Below are 21,705 nucleotides of genomic sequence, written 5' to 3'. Positions count from 1 at the left end.
TTGTGCCTGGTGTCTCACCAGTTTAAAGCAGCCAAATCTAAAAAGTTTGTTGTGACAGGTTTCAAAGCTCCCAAAGACATCCAAAGTTTCTAACTCAGATTTGTTTAAAGAAACTGATTTCCTAGTTCCATTAATTATCCATCATAAATTAATTATTTAATTATTATTAAATTATCCCCCCACGATGCAGAAATCGATACTGATTGCAAAGTTTGATATTAAATCACATGGTCTTCCATCTACTCTAAAGATTTATCTGCCCCCCATGACAAATCTTTGCATAACTAGAGAGAATTGAGAAGAAAAAGAAAACACGTTTGAATAATTTGAATGTGTGTTGTGTGTGTGTGTGTGTGTGTGTGTGTGTGTGTGTGTGTGTGTGTGTGTGTGTGTGTGTGTGTGTGTGTGTGTGTGTGTGGTCAGGATGTGTTTCAACAGATTTCCGGGCGAGACAAATTGATGTTCATATTCATATATTTTATATAATGTATATCAAACTAAAACTAATACAGCATCAAACTTAAAAAGGATCAAGAGAAAAAAAAAAAGAAAAATAATAACTGAAAACTGAGCAATCCGCTGGCCTGTGGAGCAGTGGGTGTTAAAACCAGGTGGAAAGGAGACTGAGGGGACACTGCAGATGCTGCAGGTGTCCCATCACGTCTCATCCCCACCAAAGACAGCAGACGGAGGGATGCAGGGGTGGAAGACGGGGCGGGAGGGGACAGAAAGTGGAGTTTGGGAAGGTTAAGGGAGGAAATACAGGTGGAGATGAAACAGCCCTGACTTCTGCCAGGCAACATCTCTTCTTTGCTGTTTATTTTATTTCCATTTTTTTTTTTAGCATTTTTCTGATTTCAAACACAAAAAAAACATGTTCTAAAAAAGCAGCCTTGGTGTGTTGAATGTGGACACAAGGGGAACAAGTCCAAGTTTTTTTTTTTTTTTTTTTTTCCTGTGACAAAGATTTGTCTTTTCAGTCTCTCGATTCTGGTATTGTACTGTGTTGTCGGGGAACGTGGAGAGGTGAAATGTGAGAGACAGAGAGAGAGAGAGAGAGATAGAGATAGAGAGAGAGAGAGAGAGAGAGAGAGAGAGAGGTTTGGGGGAGGTGAATGTTTGGCTGTGTGCTTGTGATACTGTCTTTGCTCCTCTGTGCAACACGTGTACACTAGGCATTCATGTGCCACGACCAGGCCGAGGGCAGAGAAGCTTACTTGCACTTGTGTGTCACTGGACGTGCATGCCAGTGTGTCTATGTACGTCTGAGAGGATTGGTTTTGTGTGTTGGTGTGTGTTGGTGTGTGTGTGTGTGTGTGTGTGTGTGTGTGTGTGTGTAGGCCCGGACTGGTGGGGCCCATGCTCGGTGACTAGTGTGTGTCCAGCCAGTTCATCAGTCAGTCAGTCGGTCCTCTCAGCTATCAGAGGACCAGTTCCTATTCTTTAGCCTCCAGAAAGAGCGTCTCCTGCGGAAACAACTTGGCCTCCAGCAGAGTCGACCCCGGATCCAACTGGGTGATCTGAGAAGAGACAAAGTGGGGGGGGGGGGGTAACTTATGATTAGTTTCATTATTGATTAATCTGACATGTATTTCTCTTATAATTAACAGATTAATTATTCAGTCTATAAATGTCAGAAAATAGTCAAAAAAAATAAAAAGCCATCACAACTTCCAAGATGCCAAAATGTCATCTTTGAATTGACTGTTTGGTTTGACAAACAGTCCATAAACCCAAAATATTTATATGTACAATTGTATAAAACAGAAAAGCGGCAAATCCTCACATTTGAGGAAACAGAACCAGCAAATGTTTCGTTTCGTTTTGTTTTTTTAAAAAGAAAGAAAAAAACAAAACAATCATCAAATTTGCAAAAAATGTTTCTGCCAACGGACTAATCCATCAATTGACTAACTGTTTACTCGCTGCTAAATGCCTCATATTTGCCTTCTTTTCCAGCCTTCAACACTGAGCTGCTATTTTTGAAGAAGAGATTTTAAGTTAAAGTGCTCAGCAAATTGGGTAGCAACAATATAGTTAGACAGTAGACAGACCTGTATAGTCTACAGGCCTATGTCACACAGGCAACTATGCTTTAAAATCTCTGGTTTAAACCTAAAATATTAACTTTCTTAAAAGTTGTTTTCAGATTAACTATATTAGTGTGAACAAGGCCTCAATCATTCTGCACTACTGAACTCCTTTGCTGATTGTCTCACCATATATGCCCTGCAATCCAGACAGCGAGAACAGTGTAGCTTTACTGCTGAGTTCATTGAGTGTGTGTGTGTGTGTGTGTGTGTGTGTGTGTGTGTGTGTGTGTGTGTGTGTGTGTGTGTGTGTGTGTGTGTGTGTGTAAGAGTGTGTATTATTCTAACATCATGTTTTTAAAAAGTCAAGGCAGTAATCTGAGCAGCTAGAGCTTCGTTTCCCTAAGAGGGCCTTCAGGTTTATTTTCTTAAAAAGGCTCCAATCCAGAACAAACTGATGAACGTCACAGGACAGGACAAAGTGTGTTGTAAAATCTGGTTGGTGTATGTGTGTGTGTGTATGTGAAAGCAATAGAGAGAGTAGCGGCTATGCAGAGAAGATCTGTGTGTTATTGACGGCTAATAATGCCTAATTTCAGCTGTGACAAAGGTCAAACAGAAACGTAGCGGAGAGAAACATTTTTTTGTGCGTTCAATGCTCTCTCTGCCCGACAGCTATCGACTAAAAGCAGAGGAATAATGCCGTACCACCCACAACGGAGGTGATCGAGTTAGCTGACATGAAGGGGGTCTGACCTATGTTTTTCTCTTAGCTTATGTGAGCTAATCACTGGAGGGGTTGTGTTACATCGGGCCAATCTAACACCTGGGCTGAATGGGCGAGGTGGTGTGACACCGAGATGTGTCCGGGGCTTATCTGATGACTGCTGCGTCGGCCCCTCTGATTAGGGCTCCTATTCTAACCTCACAGTGGGATAATTAACCGTGTCCCTGTACCTGCTGTAGAAGGTCGGGGGGGCAAGCTAGCGTTGGTAAAGGTCGACCTCACAACAAGCAGAGTGATAGGTCTGAGACGGACTATTGTAGGGAATGAAATGTGAACTCTGACCTTGAACTGAACCACAACCTCACCTACACTCACCTCCTGCAGACTATGTGACAAGTGGTCTAGCCAACCAGTATTTTTTTTAAAAATGCAAATAAAGCTCTAAACATAAATCCAATAAAAATCGAGCGTAATTTTCTTTATTACATTTTTTTAAAGCTCTAATGAAGAATTTAAGAGAGATAGCAAACCATCTCAAACAATGGTGATAAACAGTGAAAAACTTATATTTGAAGCAGAAAAGGATAAAACAATCTACACATTTAAACCTGTGTTAAATACAAAATCTGTAAAACTAGAACGTGTTTTTGAGGACTTCGAGACGAGGGTGAAAAAAGAGGAAAAAGGAGGACATATCAGCGTCACACAACCTATCCATCTCCCATGGGTGTTTGGAAATGTCGGCAGTCTTTGACTCCATGTCTTTCATCTCCTTGTCCTCATTTCAACGTGTCATTTAGCCTCTTGACTTTTCAGCGGGGTCCCTGGATGCCCGGCGGTGGCAGGGAGGGGTTGCCTCACCTAGTCAGCTGCCTCGTAGCACAGTGGGGGAGCGAGATGCCATGAAGAGAGCTAAAATGGTGTGTGTCTCTTTATGAGTGTGTGTGTGTGTGTGTGTGTGTGTGTGTGTGTGTGTGTGTGTGTGTGTTTGCTGCAAACATATCCCATCCCCGACAGTAGGGAGAACGACCAACAGGGCTGCTGCGTTCTTTTTCCCACCTCAGGAGCAGCGCGTCGCAAATGGCTGCCATGCTAATGAACCCGACAGGCTGTTATGACACCACAGCATCAGGTAGGAGTAAATGAGGCTTTGGGGTGGAGCAGGTGTGTGTGTGTGTGTGTGTGTGTGTGCAGACGTGTGTCTGTGGTCTACATATAAGCCTGTGTGTGTGTGTGTGTGTGTGTGTGTGTGTGTGTGTGTGTGTGTGTGTGTGTGTGTGTGTGTGTGTGTGTGTGTGTGTGTGCTCTTAGTGAATTCAGGATGAGAGTTTGTGCCTGGTATAGTGCACCAGGGAGAGACGATGGGGGGAGAGCAGCATCTGACTCTGAAAAAGAAAGTAGGGAAACAAGATGCCACACTGACACAGGAGACGGGCGCCATCGGTGATTGTTTACATTGTTATCCAATTAACAGACCATAAGCATGGAGGCATCTGTCAACAAACAAAGCTGTTGTTTTTCCTCTGCTCTGCCTAAGCCATTTTCTCTCCTCCTGTGCCTACACAGCCATGCATACATTCATACATACATACATGCATACATACATAAATACATACATACGTAAGACCGACACAATCTAGCTCTCCGCTTTGCAGTTCAATTTTTAACCTTGAGTCAATATGATTTTCATCCGCCAATTTAGATCATATCAATTAGCTAAATTAGGGACTGACTATTTTAAAAGATGAAATTCATTCACAAAGATTTTTCATCTGTCTAAATAGCATTTGTGAAAAAAAAAAAAGGTTTTCCAGAAGTTAATTAAAAATCCGCAAATGAACAGAATAAATACTCCAAAGAGGTAGTAATACAATATCTAGAGGCTCAGCATTAAAAAGCCTAATTTTAAAACTGGAACTAATTAAAAACACAGATGGTTCTTCTCGGCAATCTTTGATATTTTGTCTGTACTTTCCTGTGCAAAAAAATCATCTAATAAAAAAATAATCAGCTAATATCAACCCTGTGTATTTGATATGCTCAAAGAGCAGATTTCAATCGTCAAAACCACATAATTAGCACTTAACGTGCAGTTTAAAATAAATACCATAACTGTAGGGCACTTGATTAAAATGAATAAAATACACTAATAACAGAGGAGGCGACACTAAGCAACGCCGAGCCGTGAAAGAAAAGAAAGGGAAAATAAACACAGGCCCTCAAGATGTCCGTTTCCAACATAATCAAACGTGCAGCTGAAATAACGCATTTTTAATGAAGCCATTACAGGCCCTACTATGTTAATTAAAACCAAATAACTTGTCTGTTTTAAACTAGTGTTGTCAAGTGTTTATTTGGCCAATTACAAAAGCAGTGGGGGATCATTATCTGCTGCCAGGAGCGTTGACAGCACGTAGCGCCGGGGCGTGAACAGAAAAGAACAGACCAGAATGCGGTACTTCAAAGGCAGAAATGAACCGCACAGACCAGGCGGGGGGTAGGACTGAGGGGGGGAAACAGAAAAACTGGGAATAGGGAAGAAGAGAAAAGGAGAGAGCAAGCTAAAGGAGAGAAAATAAATAAATACGATTAAATAGTTTATGCTTTAAAAATATATTTACAGGGTATTTTTTTAAAGGCTGAAAAAGAAAGGGATTTAAAGGGGGGGGGAGTGAGAAGGCATATGGAGGATACAAAGGCTGGAGAGCAAAACAAAAGTATAATTGAGCAGGGAGGTAGAGAGGCAGGGGGAGAAGGAAAGAGGAGGGAAAGGGAGACAGAGGGAGGGAAAGCTGGGAGGCAGAGGAGCAGGAGAGGGTTGAAAGTGAGGAAGGGGTTGAGATCCTGAGTTAAACTCAGACGTTAACATTACAAATGTTAATGTAACAGGATATGTTTCGAATAATAAATTGTTCCTGGTAAGGTTTTGACACAAAAAGTAAATCATTTTTAAAATATACTCTTTTGCCCTTTCTAAAAATAAAAAAAATCGAGAACACACACAAAAATGTGTTATGCACAAGAGGTCTCCTACTTCACAAAAAAAGTCTGTTTTCAGCTTATGAGATCTGGAGATGTCAAGTTTCCACGTGTCACTTGTGTAAGCTTCCAAAGTAATTGTGAAATCACAAAATCATCTTGTACAAACGCGTCTTAAACAGCCTTCTGGTGTCAAACTCACACTGCAAAACGAAGCAACAGTGAAGTGAAGTAACAATAAGCAAAGCGCGTTCTTCTATCCAAGATCAGTGAGATACCGGCCTTTATATTTAAGTGTATAGAGCCACATTTCACGTCCATGTGACCTCGGAGAAGAAGCAGAGTGCCGAGCAGCTCCATGAAGCTGTGGGTTTGTGTCATGTGGAGAGAATATTATAGGAACAGTCCTGCGGAGGAAACTTTGAGTGAAACTGCTTATAAAATAAACCTCCCTAGTTCTTCCTGTGAATAAGATTCTTTGGTGATAGCAGGACGAGAAAAACCAAAACATTCCGGTATAACAGATGTCAAATCTATTTCAGTACAATGCTCAGCCTCTTCTGTGCCACTGTTTATTTGTCCTGCATCTCAGGTTTTGTCTAAGAATCATTCGGGCGAATTCACCGACAGAGCTGGAAGACGGATTAGGAGAAGGTGAAATAGAGTACAGTATCGCAGTGAGAAAACTAATACGCTGCTTTGACAGTGTTTGGGTGTCTATGAGCAGCCGGGCAGGAAGAGCCGACAGCCGATTATTATACCGGCAGTCTAAACATGTTCACCGCGAGCCGAAGGAAGAAGACCTCAGGCCGTTCAACGGTGGGTTTTGCGCTCAACAAGTATCAAAGAAAAAAGACGGAAATTCTTGAATGGGGAGCTGAAAACTGAAACACTAAAAGTCTCCCCCTCCTTCCTCAAACTCGCTGACAGTCATAGAAACGGAGAAAGGGTTAGCTCCCTGAGCACGGCTAAGCCTAGTACAAATGATGCCAGTGTAAGGCCTGCTGTAGTGCTGAAGAGATAAGCCACTGATACCAAATGTTGGGGAAGAGACTGAGTCCAAAAATTGTAGACTAATAGACACTTATCGCCGGAAAAAAACCATGATTTGAAGACGTGATTTGACTCTAATGTTTTACAATGAATTGTCAAAAGATGATTTACAAAAATATGAATACACCTGTGTGACCAGATGTACTGATGGCAATACAGCCTGGTTAATAGTTTTGTGACGTTTTAGCCAAAAATATTTCAACTCAACTTGAGAAAATCCACTAATTTGTTCTACAGCTGAATGTATGGAAATGAAATAAAGCGGGCTTGCGAGGAGGGAAATAGCAAAAGAAAGAGTGACACTGCACAAAGCTGCTGAAAACTAGAAAAAGGGAAAGAAGGTTTCAACAGTTGTGCCGTATTACAAATGCAATAGTGGTCTATCCTCTATCCTCTGATCCTGGCAGAGCAACAGTGAGAGCGTCTGGACGGGATGGAGGCTTTCTATGCTCCCTCTCATTTAATTACAACACAGAGCTGCAGGATTAGACAGGGGCCTGTGTTCACAGCCTCATACTGGCACTACCACTGAGCTGCTTCTCTCCTCTCTTTCCCCAAATCTCTCGCCTTTCCTTTTTTTCCTGGAACTATCTCCCATCTTCTTCTTTTTAATAACTTCCCCACTTGTCATCTCTATCCTTTTCCTCTTTCAGACTGTTTCTCTGATTAAATCTCGTCTTTGTTTAAGCTTTTGTCTTCTCTGTTCTCTCTTTTCGACTAGTTCTGCAGTCACCATCCCCTCCTCGCTTCTCTACCCCTCTAATCCTCCCATCCTGTTTTTGCCGGAATTTCATCTGCGATGCAGACACATCTTTATCTCTGTCTCAAACACATGTTTACTCTTGATTATAAAGAGACAACTGTGAATCCTTTAAGTGACAAAGTTGTGAGCGGGGCATGTGTTTGCTTGAAAATATTTGTGCATGTGTTGAAGTGTGTGATTGTGACGAAATGAAGAGTGTGAGCTACGCGTTAATGTGTGTGTTAGTTTGAGGTGTTTGTGCCCTGGCGGTCTCTACAGACTACGATGGCACACTGCCTGGGCAAGCCTACACACACACACACACACACACTCGCACACATACACACCTCTATACAACCAACACCACCCACCCCAACACATGCACTCCTCTCTTGATTAATGGAAATCCCATTTTTGTTTCCAGCAGCATGGCTAATTAAACTGGTAGTTAAAACAGAGCTCATTAGCTCTCCGCCACGGAGCGCGGCGGCTCGGCCCTCTAATGACTGGTTGTAGAGGGCTGAGTGCTGCCGGGCGTCAGCAGAAGAGCCATAGAGAATACTGCTGTTAGTGCTGACAACTGTATCCTAACACAGTCATAGTGTACTGTATTCACAATGGACTGATACTAATTAATATTCACTGAATAAGACGTGTGCGCAGGTGGATGGATAAACACCGGGCTTAGCGTGCTCCATCACAGGTACGAGTAAACAAAAGCAGCGACACATCAGTGCTGCTGCAGCAACAATGATGACAAAAAGCACAAAAAATAATAATCAATCAGCCACAACAGATTGCCTTAACTATTGTGCCTGCTGCTCTCCACTCACAGCCATCGACTGAGGTTCAGCCCAGGCCAGAAACGGAGAAAAAAAAAAAGCCAATTACAGCTGTGGATCTCTCCAGCAGAGATGTTAGCTGTGGTCGAGAACACTTCATAACCTGCTGCTACTCTTCTGCAGCGAGGACAAATTTGGCACTTGTTTGTGTGGGCAGAGAACAGTTATGAAAGACAGCACAGAGACAGAGATTTGATAGCTGTGACGTATTTCCCTCTCCACGTGTGAACTGAACAGCTTACATGTGTTGGTCTTCTAAAAGCCCTTTCACTGGCCATACATTGGCAGGAGAAGTGATTTTTTTTTTGTAAACCCGCAGGCTTTCTAAGTAAGAGAGGAAGGTGTGACACTCACATTTTTACGAGGGAAGGTGGTGAGGAGCTTGAACTCTTCGAAGGGGTACCCCTTGGAGGCCACAAAGTCGAAGAGGACCTGAAGCTTACAGCTGCCCTGGAAACGCCTTTCCAGAAACTGGCCACTTGGTGTGCGGACTCGCAGTTTGCTGATTTGCTCTCCTGAATCCTCGTCGGGCTCTGGCGGTAGGGCCTGCTCCAATGACAAGCGGATTGCCTGCAAGAATTTTACTTTGGTCAGTACAGCACATTGACAACTATTATCCCCACATTATAACTAGAGAAAAACAGGATTTCTATTAGGCAAATGGCCGAATTGTTTAAAAGATGGACTTCCCTGTTTGAGGAGAAAAGAGGTCAAATCAACAAGGCAAAGACGTTTCAAATACAAGCCTCCTTCAGACTCTTAAAAGTATTTTTCTTACTTCACAAAATGATGCACACTATTCTGTGAATACTAATACATTGAAATGATTCCAGGAAATGAAAGGAGTAAAAAAAAAATCTAGATAAAATAGTGATTCACTGTGTTGAGTGAAGGCAGATATGTTTACATACAGGTGCTGGAGGGGTGCAGCTGTCATTACTGGTGCTGCAATTCTTTTTTTTTTAACAAGCCTATTAGCATAATAAAGACGATATGAGATCATTTTTTTCAGTTTGTTGACAGCAAAGGGAGCATGACCAATATTGTGACAGGGTGGAAAAAAATACTAGGTTAATAGAGTGATGATTAGTGGATAATTTACTAAAGGGAGGATACATGCTTTCCTGATAAAAACATCTTCTAATTTAGCTTGTTTATTTGATTGCACATTTAAAAACACCAAGTTAAAAGACACATATTCATAAAATGTATTAAATAATTGCAGGAGAGGAAGGAAGCTTATACAATATCCTATGGAAAAGAAACCAAAAAAAAACAGATTCAATAAAATATAACTTCAAAAATGACCCCTGGCTCTCTGTTTATAGTCAATTCAAACCAGACATTCAACAGTAACTTTGGCAGTTATGAAGATGACGACACATTATCCGTACAAGTGTGAAAGAAAAGCCAAGCAGTTGCTCCAAAAGTCTGATTGCAGAACTGTTGCTTCTCATTAATTGAAGGATCTTCTTGTCCTGAGAATGTTATTGAATTAGTTGCCCTGTGTATCACCCTGTTCCCTGCAGCCTGATGAGGCTCAGAAGGTTGCCAGGTAGCATTTCAGTATTTTAAAAAACAGCCAAGTGTTTTCCTGGTGCTTCATGCTTTCTTGCTCAGTCTTTTAGGGGAAATTGAGATTGTGCTTGTTGAATATCTCAGCGTCTGCCACAAAAAGCTTAAAGTCTCATAAGAGCTGGTTTTTAAAGACACTACATTTGTAAATACATTCTACACCAGAGAGAGAGAGAGAGAGAGTATCTCATGGCACTAAGACAACCATCAACTGTCACCCTCAACAGTAAAAGTAATCAGCTCTCCTGTGTTTCAAATATCGCGCTTCAGCTGCTCCCTGGAGCCTCTCTTCTCTCCCCCTCCTCCCCCCCCCCTCCCCCCCTCGCCTCCCCTCCTCCCCCGGCTTGTTGTTCCTGTTTGGCCAGCCGGGGAGCATATGCTGTGACAACACGCCCCGGCTTTATTTACAAACCATAATGCAATTATATTTCATAAGAGTGTACAACAGTAGCTCATTAGCAGCTTCTGGTGTTGGGTGGGCAGGGTAGCACGCGTGCCGCTCCACCATCAGCTCCCTCAGGTATAGGAGCTGATGCTGACTGAGTTAAAGGGGCCCCCGGGGACTGACTTACACACAAATACACACATAATAGACAGGCGCGCGTGTGTGTGTGTGTGTGTTAGGTGGTGGTGGTAGGGGATATACACAAGCAGACAAGCAGTCAACCACAGACACAAGCACAAACACCAACACAGGTAAGATGTAGCGTCCCTCAAGAAACCACAGGACACGCGTCTGGTCGAGGCTCGGGGCCCCGGGCTGCTCCACACAAATAATCAGGAGCATCTATCCGTCCATTTATCTGCCTCTCCGGCTCCGCTCGGCTAACCACAGAAAGCAAACAGATGACGGGTGGGGAGGGGGGAGCACACCTGACAGCCGCACAACTGTATGCTAAGATCCTTGAAGGAGGTAAATAGTAAAGTCAACCTACACAGGTGCACGCACATACAACCCCACCTCAATTCACCAGCTCCTACTTTCATCTCACTCTTCTTTGCACAAAGGCACAAAATCTCAGAGAAAGCATTCCCACTAGCATTGCCCCGCTCTCTGGGGCAACTGATGTTTTTGTTGTGTCTGCAGTTTCTGTCGTATACTATTTATACCAGATTAATACTTCATAAGACCCAACACAAAACTGTCAACAACAAGAAGAAAAAATATCTTGAGTTCAGAGGTAAAAAAAAAAGTATAAACAGTGTATTCTTGAGCTTAAAGAGTTGTAAAGTGCAACAACATTGCAGTATTATATGAAAATATCTATTAATATTACGAATCATGGCACAGTATTCAGATTTATTGATCTTTATTTAAGGATATTAGAATGTTTAAGTGCCAATATAGTAAGCCAGGAAAGGCAAAATAAGTAGATAAAACATGTTTACTTGAATAGGTATATGCAAATGAGGACCATTTTTTTCCTTAAATATACATTTCTTCTACAATATATATTGTAGAAAATACAATGTCTGATTTAAGCAGCTAGTGAATTATTGTTAACTTCTTACATTACTGGTATTTCAACTTTTGTGGTTTCTTATGTACAGTATACTGTACGTTTTTTAAAAATAATTTTTTCCAAAAATAAAAATAAAGCAACAGATGATTTTTAATGCCAATTCCCAATAGTGTTTTTCTTTCAGTCTATTTGTGGACCTTAAATTCTTCAGAATTAGTTCCCATTTCAGATAAATTTTAGCTCCTGCTTAACAGTTTAAGAAACTTAAGTTGCAATTGTCCGGGTCCAGCAGCTGTTGTTAGCGCTCATATTTATGAATATCTAGACTGTAGCACAAACACAACACCAGTATGTGAGCACAGGAGACACCATGGAAACCATTGAGCTTGGGAAAAAGGGAAAATTGATATAAGTAGGCAACACAGGGCCATAGTGGCTATTGTTGTTTAAAACACACAAGCGTGCATATCGCAGTTTGGTTAGTGGACTACAGTGGTATAATTAAGAAGGGCCGACCCGGGGCTCTTTTGTTGTTGTCTGTTTAACTTAAGTGACAAATAACCTGAGCGAGCTGGGTCACCCAATACCCCTCAGCGTCCTGAGGCTCTCCGCTCTGCTGTTGAGTAAACAACAATCAGCGGGACTACACTGTATGACTATAGACTGTTTTACAACATTGGTGCCATAAGACAATTATTGTTTGTCTTGCATGCGTGACGGTTTGCGTGTCTGCCTCTGTGTGTGTGTGTGTGTGTGTGTGTGTGTGTGTGTGTGTGTGTGTGTGTGTGTGTGTGTGTTTGCCCCCTCTTCACAAACAATAATTGTTTTCAAGTGAATATGTGTGTTTGCTTAGGTTGTGTTTGTGCACAAGCCTGTGTATATGAATTGCCTCAGTCTTTTGTTCACTTGGGTTTCAATATGAGGCATGTCTGCTATTCCAATGTAAAGCAGTCAAACAGAACAATAACTGTGTGCATGTAAGGTGACATTAACAGGAACGTGTCTCGCTGTAATTAGAATATTATATTCTTCGGAATTGTATGCCTGTTCGGCCACACTGCACACGCACCACTGACTGGGAGGCTTCGCCAAAACCACAATCTAATTGACTCATAATTGGGAAGTGAAAAAAAAAAAAATCACTGTGCGCTGGCAAAACATATCCATGTTCATCCCTGCACTGATCAAGTTGGAATATTCATTTTTATGTGAGTATGATGTGCGTCTGGCTGTTCTTCTCACCTCCTTCTCATCCTCCTGCTCCTTTCTCATCCGTTCCAGGCGAACCTGCTCGGCCTCTTCTTTCTCTTGGGCTTCTCTCTGAGCAAAGAAAAAGATGCAAAGGGATCCAAATCAAAATGTGACGTTGATTGCCAATGACTGGTACTATGTTTGCCACTGGTTGACAAGTTTCCTCTGAATAATTTTTACAGATATCTAATTAGAGATCAAAGAAAGTTCGTTTCTTTTTTTTTTTAGATGCTCAAGTATCTAAATCTAATAAAAGCTAATGACATGACACAAAATCTGAGAAATCTATGCATTTGTAAAGCTGGAATGAGTGTTTATTTACTTGATATATGACTTAAATGATTATGTAATTATTCAGAAATTTGCCGTATAAATTTCTATCAATTGACTTATCTATGAAGCGAGTAACAGTTTTAGCCCTAGGTTGTTGTGTTTCATTAATATACCTTTTTTGCTAAAAAAAGTACCAAACCCTGAAAACGACAGCAGCACTGTATTTCACTTAATTTAGCAACACAAATTAGTTAAAATTGTACAATAACAACATGGAGGTGATGCCTGTTTAAGAAATAAAATGTAAAATCGTAGTTGAAGTGGTGCTTATGCTTTTTTGGTTTAACCTGTACATTTAATTTATTTATTTCCACATTAGCTGGAGCCGAAGCGTCAGCTAATATTCCTTGGGTCCACTACAATGCAATATTCTATACATGCCAGCACATAATCACAAAACTTGATGCTGGTTAGTATACCACAACTGACTCAGAGCGCATTCATTCAAGAAGATGATTTGTTTCATTTTTCTAAAATACCTTTTTACGGTCAGCCTCTAAAGACACGCGGTAGGCCTCGTCCTGTTCTCTCTTCACGGTCTCTCTCGCCTCACGCTCGTCCTGGGCAGAGACAGGGAGAAAGAAAGTATTTTTTTTCCATTAACTAACAAACATAATAAAAGGACACACCAGGACAAAACATCTAAGCTGAGGTGCCGGTTGTGGGAGCCAGAGAGAGTCAAGCAAAAGAAAAATGCAGCATGTCAAGTGTGGTAACGTACAAACACCAGGTATGAAAGAGTAGCACCAGAGGGGATTCTTTGTGACCGTGCTGTCATTTACCAGACCTTGAGCCTCTTTTATGTTTCCTCATCTCAGTTTCACCGTCCCTTTCTCTTTCATTCACTCTGCCTCTCTCTTCCTGTTTGTACAGAGGGAAGGGGACAGGCGGCCCTTCTCTTTTCTACCTGCTGTGGCTACAAAGTGTTTTATAAAGACGGGGACTAAATACGAGCGCCCATTGTGTTAACAGTGCACAGCCATTAGTTTTCCATTTTCTGAAGGCCCATGCTGTGTGCAAGCCCCGGATATGGCAGAGGAAGCTTATTGTGATGGTCAGAGGGCTACTGTGCAGCTAAGCAGTGGCTGAGCAAAAGGACAGTGTGCATTGTTGTATTCAAACAGAAAATGCAAAGGATACATTTTGTGCTTTTGGCCCCGCATAATAGATGGACATTGAAAGGAAACTGTAAAAGAATGGCAGACAGGGACAAAAGCATCAAAAGTGGCCGACTTCAATAGACTGGCCCTGAGTCACGCAAACAAGACACACAATAGTTCACGTTTGATACCCATTTTGTACTGTTGTAATGTGTTTTCAAATGCACCATCTGCCTTGAATGACCTAATGCGCATGAGAGGCACGAGGTGAAATGTAAACCCACCATGTATCTGCTCAAAAACAATGTGATTTTAACGATCTTATCTTTGGAGGACTCAACAGCCTTTTTCTACATCTATATCTTGGCTTCTCATCATGTTGGCTAGACATGTGCAGTCTTATAATGGTGCTAATAAACTCCCATTTCATTGGTCAGAAGTCAGAAATGCAAGCTATCACACGTGTCATGTTTGATCACATAAGAACTTTTTTTGCTTTTGGCAAAACAAATTTGCTGTTGTCTGTGTGGCATAGAGCTACTTTAATTGGTGGAAATTGTTTATGTAACTATTTGATTTTGGACAGCACTGGGGCTGTGTGACTCACTGTCACTTCACAGGAAGAAGGTCCAGATGTTACGTAAAATTTCCCCAGGGTGCTTCTAATATCAAAAGATATGCCTGCGCCGAAAGATGCTGCCCATCTTTCGGCGCAGGCTGAAAACTCACCTCTTCATGAAGCACTACCCTGAGCCTTCCTCGTAGCACTTATTGCATTCGTAACAGTTCGTTGCACTTATTGCATTCGTATCAGTTCGTTGCACTTATTGTATTCGTATCAGTTCGTTGCACTTATTGTATTCGTATTCGTTTATTGCACCTATCCTATTCGTATTAGTCTGTTGCAATTATTGTTTTCGTAGTAATTTGCCTCTGCACTATACTTTTGCTCTGGTTTATGCTTTTACATGCTTGTTTAAGAAAGGAGATGCACTTATGACTTCTGGTGACTAGTAGTTCTCTTGAATACCTATGTTGAATACACTTCCTGTAAGTCGCTTTGGATAAAAGCGTCTGCTAAATGACTGTAATGTAATGTAATGTAATGTAATGTAATGTTCGTGCTCTTGACCAACGCTGAATGTTGGTTAGTTTTGGCTGCTTACTACATGAAATGCATGTGAAATGACCTAAGCTGAAAATAGCCTGTGATGCTGACAGACGCAGCCCACAAAACCTGCAGTGAGTCGTCCGTTACTAACTACTAAGTTAAAACACAGACAACCATAGGAATGACTGGCGAGTCAAAAAGGTTGGTTTAAGGCACAATGTGGCTGTCCAGCTGCTCCATTTCCAGACAGACACAAAAGTCACTGTCAAAGTGGAATGTCTGGGTTGGGTGGAGGTCTGTGTTCATGTCTGAGTTTGTCTTTGGAAAGGTGAGGTGGAAAAAAAAAGGAGAAAAACTGAGAGAGAGAAATTCACCAAATGCCTCAGAGCTGCTACAGTGAAGATGGGATTAGTCCAGTGTCAAGGCTGACTTCACCTTGGAGATGGGATAGGTCCTGTCAGATACAGGATATACTAAAATCCTGTGGTTATTGGTACTAATCATGAATAATCACACTGGAACATTATGCTTTCATCATCAATTATACTCTTTACGCTGTCTTTTTTGACATTTTCACAAGCCATTTCCTTCTGACAGGCCACACCTGGGTAATTATCACACTATAATACCTTTCATAACAGCTTTACTAAACTCTTGTATCATGACAAATCCAATGTATTATTTTTCTGACAGATCTCAAGCCAGTTGTTGCAATAATTATTAAAGAAGTGATGACAGCGCAGTAATAAAATACAACTATTTTGTGCAGATGCCATTAAAAAAAAAGACAAAAATCAGCTTGTAAGAAATAGAATCATGCACAATCATTTTCAAAACAATGCTTAAATCCTTGCTTATCAGCAGATCAGCCAGGTCCTCATTTAACTATTAGTTGTAATATTTAATTTCTGCAAATTTCTTGTCTTGAGTTCAGACAACGTTTATCATTACAGAACATCAGTTTATATTTATTTTTATACAAAATATGCGGTTGTATAGAAAAAAACGTTTATCTTTATCAGAATAAGGCATTGGCAAAAGCATTCTTTATGCATCAGTAGTCTACAAAGTGTCTACAAAGTAATAATCTATGATACAAAGTAGGAACCTACAGTACATTCAATGATTGACAGTCTGATCTGACACATAGACATACTCTGAATACCTCTTGTTGCTTCTGGTCATTGATGATTATTTGAGGTGTGACAATCCAAAAATGAAGCCAGAGCATTGTAGCAAAAATAAGAAGAAGTCTAACCCTCAGGGTGTGTGTGTGCGTGCGTGCGTCAGTGACAACCACTGTTCCCATGATTGAAATGCTATGACTTTCACAATAGCATTGTTGGAGAGGCTGTTTAGTTGACTGATTATTCTAATGTTAATACGCTGTGACATCTGTCATATAGATACTGTAGTTAAAAAAGAGGCACAACAACGTTAGTGAGTCGGACGAGGAGTGTGGGAATAAGAGAGACGACTTCACAGCCGACACAATGCACAGACCGAAACATCTGTATGTGTGATGTGTAGATAGAAGAACAGGCTCTTATTAATGAATACAAATCTCTACTACATAATTTTCTGTATATCTTGAAACATAAAACATGAATTTAAAACACTTGTTAGTCTAAAATGATACTTTATATTCTGTATTGTTGCTAATTCCTAAACCTCTGTCCATAAATCCATAAGAAATGGAAAAAAAATAGAGCAAGGGGGGATTACTCTAAAAGTCAGCTGACTTAAAACCTGTCTGGAAAAAAATGCTTTGAGTGTCATTCATTCTCTTGTTTGATGTCACTGAGTAAACACATTAGTAAATGGTTAAAAGGTTCAGGTGAAAGTCTTTGACAGTGAGGGGACCTCCTTGTCCTACTGTCCCAGAATCCTGTCTATGACATGAAAAGACTCCCACCACTGTTGCCTCACTTTCTTGTATGGAGTGTATCCCTCAATGGTGTTTGTCCACCTTCTACTGGGGTAAAAGAGGCAGTCGACAGACACAGAGCAGCATAATGAGTCTGAGTCCTGTACCCAGACAAAGACAGTAGTTGGTACATTAAACTAGAACCAAAGGGGAATGAGGTGAAGAGGTTAAGTAATCTCTGCTTGTCATTACAAGAATGCAGCACTTTAACAATACCGTCTGATCCGTCTCGTCATGTTGTGGTTTATCTCTTAAGCAAAACTTAAAAAGACTCAAATTGTGGCCACCAGGGCCTTTGAATGTGGCTATAGACATGAAAAAATAAGATAAAGATGGTTTGAATTGTAACGAGAGGTCTCAAATACACCAAGCCAGTCAAGTCACCAATATGAACCTAAACTTAAAACCTTGCACTTAATTACACTCTTCATATACATCCATGACTTTTGAGCTCTGCATTTAACTCATCCTAAGGATTTTAGGAGCAGTGCGTTGCTGTTAAGTGCCGATGGTTCAGTGTCTCGCTCAAGGACACTTTGACATGCAGACAGTAGGAGCTAGAGATCAAACTGCCTCCTTTCTGGTTAAGGGACGACCCGCTCTACCCACTGAGCCACAGCCACCCCGAAGATTAGCAGATTAGTTCATTTAACACGCATCCTACCAACTGGGGTCAAAGCAGACCTTACAGGTATACTTTTTGTTATATCTTACGACTGCTTTATTCTATCATTCAATAATTATTGTGACTTTGTCAATCAATTTGTTGCTATCAACAACATATCATTCTTTATTGTATTTATTATTGCTATTAAATAAATATTTAATACCAGTGTAATGAGGTCCTGGGGTACCTCTGTCAAATGCACCTAATTGCAGGTAATAGATAAAATGGAATAAATAGATCAAATGTTTGCCACGGGTCCTAATTTAAGGTACCACACACTATCAGAGGGTTAGGGGCACTCTGTCAGTCATTCTGAAGGAGACAGACACAGATGCAGCAGTCACAGATTTCCTGGTGTGCTCTGTCTATTTTTCATTTTACAAAGTATGCAAATTAACTGTAACTTTCCCAAAATAAAAAATAAATGTTTGTTTTCTTACAGATTACATTAATTACATAACTAATAATGTTTTGAGAAGATATAAGTTAACATCTTGCTAGGATGGTTTTTTTCTTACACAATTTTATTCCAAGGGAATGCAGTCGATAGTCATGTATGATAAATACGTTGGTAGTAACTTTTCAAAATAGTCTAAAACATGTTCTTCATGTTTAAAAATCAGAGCCCGACATTTATGTCTCGCTGTCACAGGCTCCGTGATTGTACTCAAACCTTACCTCATCTTTGATGTCCTCTTGTTGTTGTGCTGTGAAGATCTCCATTGCTCCCATTAACCTCATCATCAGCTCGTCCACTGTCGTATTGCCTGAAGATAAAACAGTGTGTAATTTAATCTTTGTGTTTTTACAACAATAACAGACAAATACACAGTAGATGTTATCATAATAATATTAATAGAGTTGTAATTACCTTGAATAACATTTAGAACTTCATTGGATGTGCGTTTGCCCATGACTATAAGGAGCAGGGGGAACTGGTCTGTCTTGTATGTCCGTATGGTCTGTGTCACCACACTGCCAAAGTGCCTCGTACACATGGTGAGTAGTCTGAAAGACAAATTTATAATAATACAATTAAAACGATTATTTTTATTCTATTAAATTATTTTTTTCTTGGAGCTGAACACATATTTCAGAACCTGTTGTTATTTAAAGTAAAATACGTAGACCATAAAGCAGACATTTACAAACACATGCATGCACAAACAACCATTTTTACAATGTATGGAAAAGGAGAAGCATACTCCAGTTTTTCCAAATGCAGTAGAAAAGAGAAATACACACAACTCGTGGCATTAAGGACTTTAAAACCAATTCTGCATTTTCTTATTCCATCAGAGTGACATGCTATCTCAATTGGAACCGTAGATGAATTAGTATTCCTCACCAGACACCCAGAATTGATAGGGCAAGAGAGGATTTCTTATTCCATTACAAAGACAGAACTTTTTAAATTAACATTTCAGAGAGGGAAAAGGGTAGCAGGCAGCCGGGGCGCCGCCAAGCTCCCTGTAAATGTCATAATATTAATGAATGGCTATAGACTGAATGCAAATATAGATTAGCTTTTTCTCCTGCTTTTAATAAGATCTACTTTAATAACTGGTTGGTAAAATAGAGAAGTAATGGAATGGATGGAGGGACAGCGGGTCAGAGGAAGAAGATAGATGGAAGGTATGCTGTCTGAGGGGGGGGGAGGGGGTGTAGTAACTCATTAAAATATAAAACCAAAGTGGAGGGAGCTACTTGCAGACTTCTCAAACTGTGAAATATAGTACTTGGGCTCATTGTGGTGCTTTTGAAAGTAATAAACGTACACATAGATGCTGAAAACATGGATGATAGAGTTGAGGATCAGTGAAAGCTACAACCACAGAGCTCAAAGCAGAACTGAATTTTAAATTGTTTCAGGAATAGGACACAAACACTTTGACTGACCCACGTCTTGCAATGGAAAAAGTTGGGTACCCTGAATCCTACTGATTATTTTGTCCTGACATTTGTCCCTTTTCAGACCTCGACCCATAACAATAGCCTAGAGAGAAACTCTAACCTGTAATGAAAGGCCAGGGAACAATGGACACTAACTTGAAGGGTAACCCAATCTTAAATCTCCCATCAAACACAAGCCAACCCGCTTTGGTTTCTATCTCAAAACTAAGGATGTCAGTCCACCACCGTAAAATAAAATCATCATCACAACATAAAAACTACTCGACCTGTAAACACAACATAAACCTGTACATGTATCCGCTGGAATAACAATGGAAATGCTATAACCAGCATATGAAGCTCTTATGAATCAACCACTAGAACAAGTATGGACACAACTCTAAGGGCAGGAGGAAGTCAAGCTACTGCAGAAACTGAGTTGAACAGTTCAGAGTGGTCTCATCCAGCCATAACATAACGTGGTAAAGAATGCAGCCGAGTCTTTACCAGACCTGCGGCCTTTAAAATCCTTCAGGGGTAACTAAATGTAGAAGAAACACCTGCGCTGGAACATGAAGCTAACTGCTTCGATGGTTAATGTGATTGACAGCTTCTAATTTGTCACCAATCCCATCTCCATCTCTCACCGTACAGCCAGACAGCTAAAATAGTTAATGTTTCCCTGGACTGTCACATCACATTTCTTCCCATCAAAGTGGTGCGTGAAGATGCGAGTTGACTGGTTAGACCTGACATTCGCTCCACTGAGCAGCTGATGAATCAGGCCAGTACAGTAGCACTGCAGGGAATGTTTTTGCCAGCCACCTGTACGGGAGTATGTATGGGAACCGGATGCTCTGATTGCTCACTGTGTCATACACACTTTGTTTCAGAGCAAACATGGACATGTTTTGATTTGAAAATGACATTTTGTTCTCCCTCTCAAACCAGTTATGGCTTCGGGAAGGAGGATGTCAAGCGGAGAAGTCGAGTGTACAGGTTTGCATGTTGGTTTGTGCTCTTAGCGGTTAAGACACCAACTTACACACAAAGGTCATTAACAATAACATGAACACCTGGGTTTTTGAGTCATTCAACAATAATCTCTACAAAAGAAATAGCAAGACAATAAAGTCACTTTAGTTTACTTTTTGAGGTAAACATTATACAGATATGCAAGCATGGAATAATATGTGTAATAGTTTTGAAGAAGCAAGACCCTCGCTAATAAAAACATCTACTTTAAGTGTGTTTATCTACTTATAGTTTCAATATTTCCCATGTGCCATGACAATACAGCTCCTGTACAATATATAAGATTCATTTCCCATGGGTGACAATTACACTGGCATCCAATCAGCAGAACTGCATTTATGCATAATTAATCATTTAACTGGGAGGCCTGTGAGAATACAGAAAGCGAAGCAACGGGCACATTCCAATATCAGCAGGTTCAACTCACACTCACACACAATCAGGATACCTTTCTAACAGCCTGTGTGATTGACGCCAATCACCAGTCACTTTGGATCAACCAGAGAGCGTGAGAATGCAGAGAAGTGTGTGTGAGAGTGAGTGTGTGTGTGCACATGTGCATGCATGCGTTAGCAGCAAAGCTGTGACTAGCTGTGTGTGATGAAAAGCTCCAGATGTTGCCTGCCTTTTAATGTGCAATAAAAAGGCTCAGCTGGGGCAAAAAGCAAAAGGCGGCCAATGGGAGAGAAAGGAGAGCGGAATGAAGGAAGGAGGGAATTTCCTTAAAAGAAATAATGGAGGGGTGAGGTCAGGGCGAGTCTTTCTTAAATGGCTGCTACCAGAGGGCAGGCTTAACTCTGGAGGTTCTGGGGAGCGGGATAGGGTTGAGGTAGTGGGATAAAGAGAAGGGAAATAAAGAGAGATGGAAGAATCAGGAAGGAAAAGATGTAGCAGAAACATGAGGGTAAGTAGAAGAGAACCCTGGGCATAACGGTAATGAGCAAACCAATCATAGCCTCAGCAGGTCCACCTCTACC

At 40.9% G+C, this 21,705-nt stretch overlaps 1 protein-coding gene across 1 annotated transcript in view; it reads right to left on the bottom strand.

The window, feature by feature from the left end:
- Positions 1-466: 466 nt before the first annotated feature.
- faf1 (Fas (TNFRSF6) associated factor 1) overlaps positions 467-21,705 on the bottom strand; it is a 61,650-nt gene continuing 40,411 nt past the window's right edge. The window contains exons 14-19 of the mRNA XM_054602476.1: positions 18,672-18,808; positions 18,479-18,567; positions 13,475-13,555; positions 12,654-12,731; positions 8,728-8,943; positions 467-1,520 (exon numbers count right to left, since the gene is read on the bottom strand). Coding sequence (XP_054458451.1) covers positions 1,437-1,520; positions 8,728-8,943; positions 12,654-12,731; positions 13,475-13,555; positions 18,479-18,567; positions 18,672-18,808 — 685 coding nt within the window. The 3' untranslated portion in view covers positions 467-1,436. The remainder of the gene's footprint in view (positions 1,521-8,727; positions 8,944-12,653; positions 12,732-13,474; positions 13,556-18,478; positions 18,568-18,671; positions 18,809-21,705) is intronic.

This window comes from Anoplopoma fimbria, chromosome 8, assembly GCF_027596085.1.
Source record: "Anoplopoma fimbria isolate UVic2021 breed Golden Eagle Sablefish chromosome 8, Afim_UVic_2022, whole genome shotgun sequence".
In the NCBI taxonomy this organism is placed as follows: Eukaryota; Metazoa; Chordata; class Actinopteri; order Perciformes; family Anoplopomatidae; genus Anoplopoma; species Anoplopoma fimbria.
This window is presented reverse-complemented; position numbering and strand designations above follow the sequence as displayed.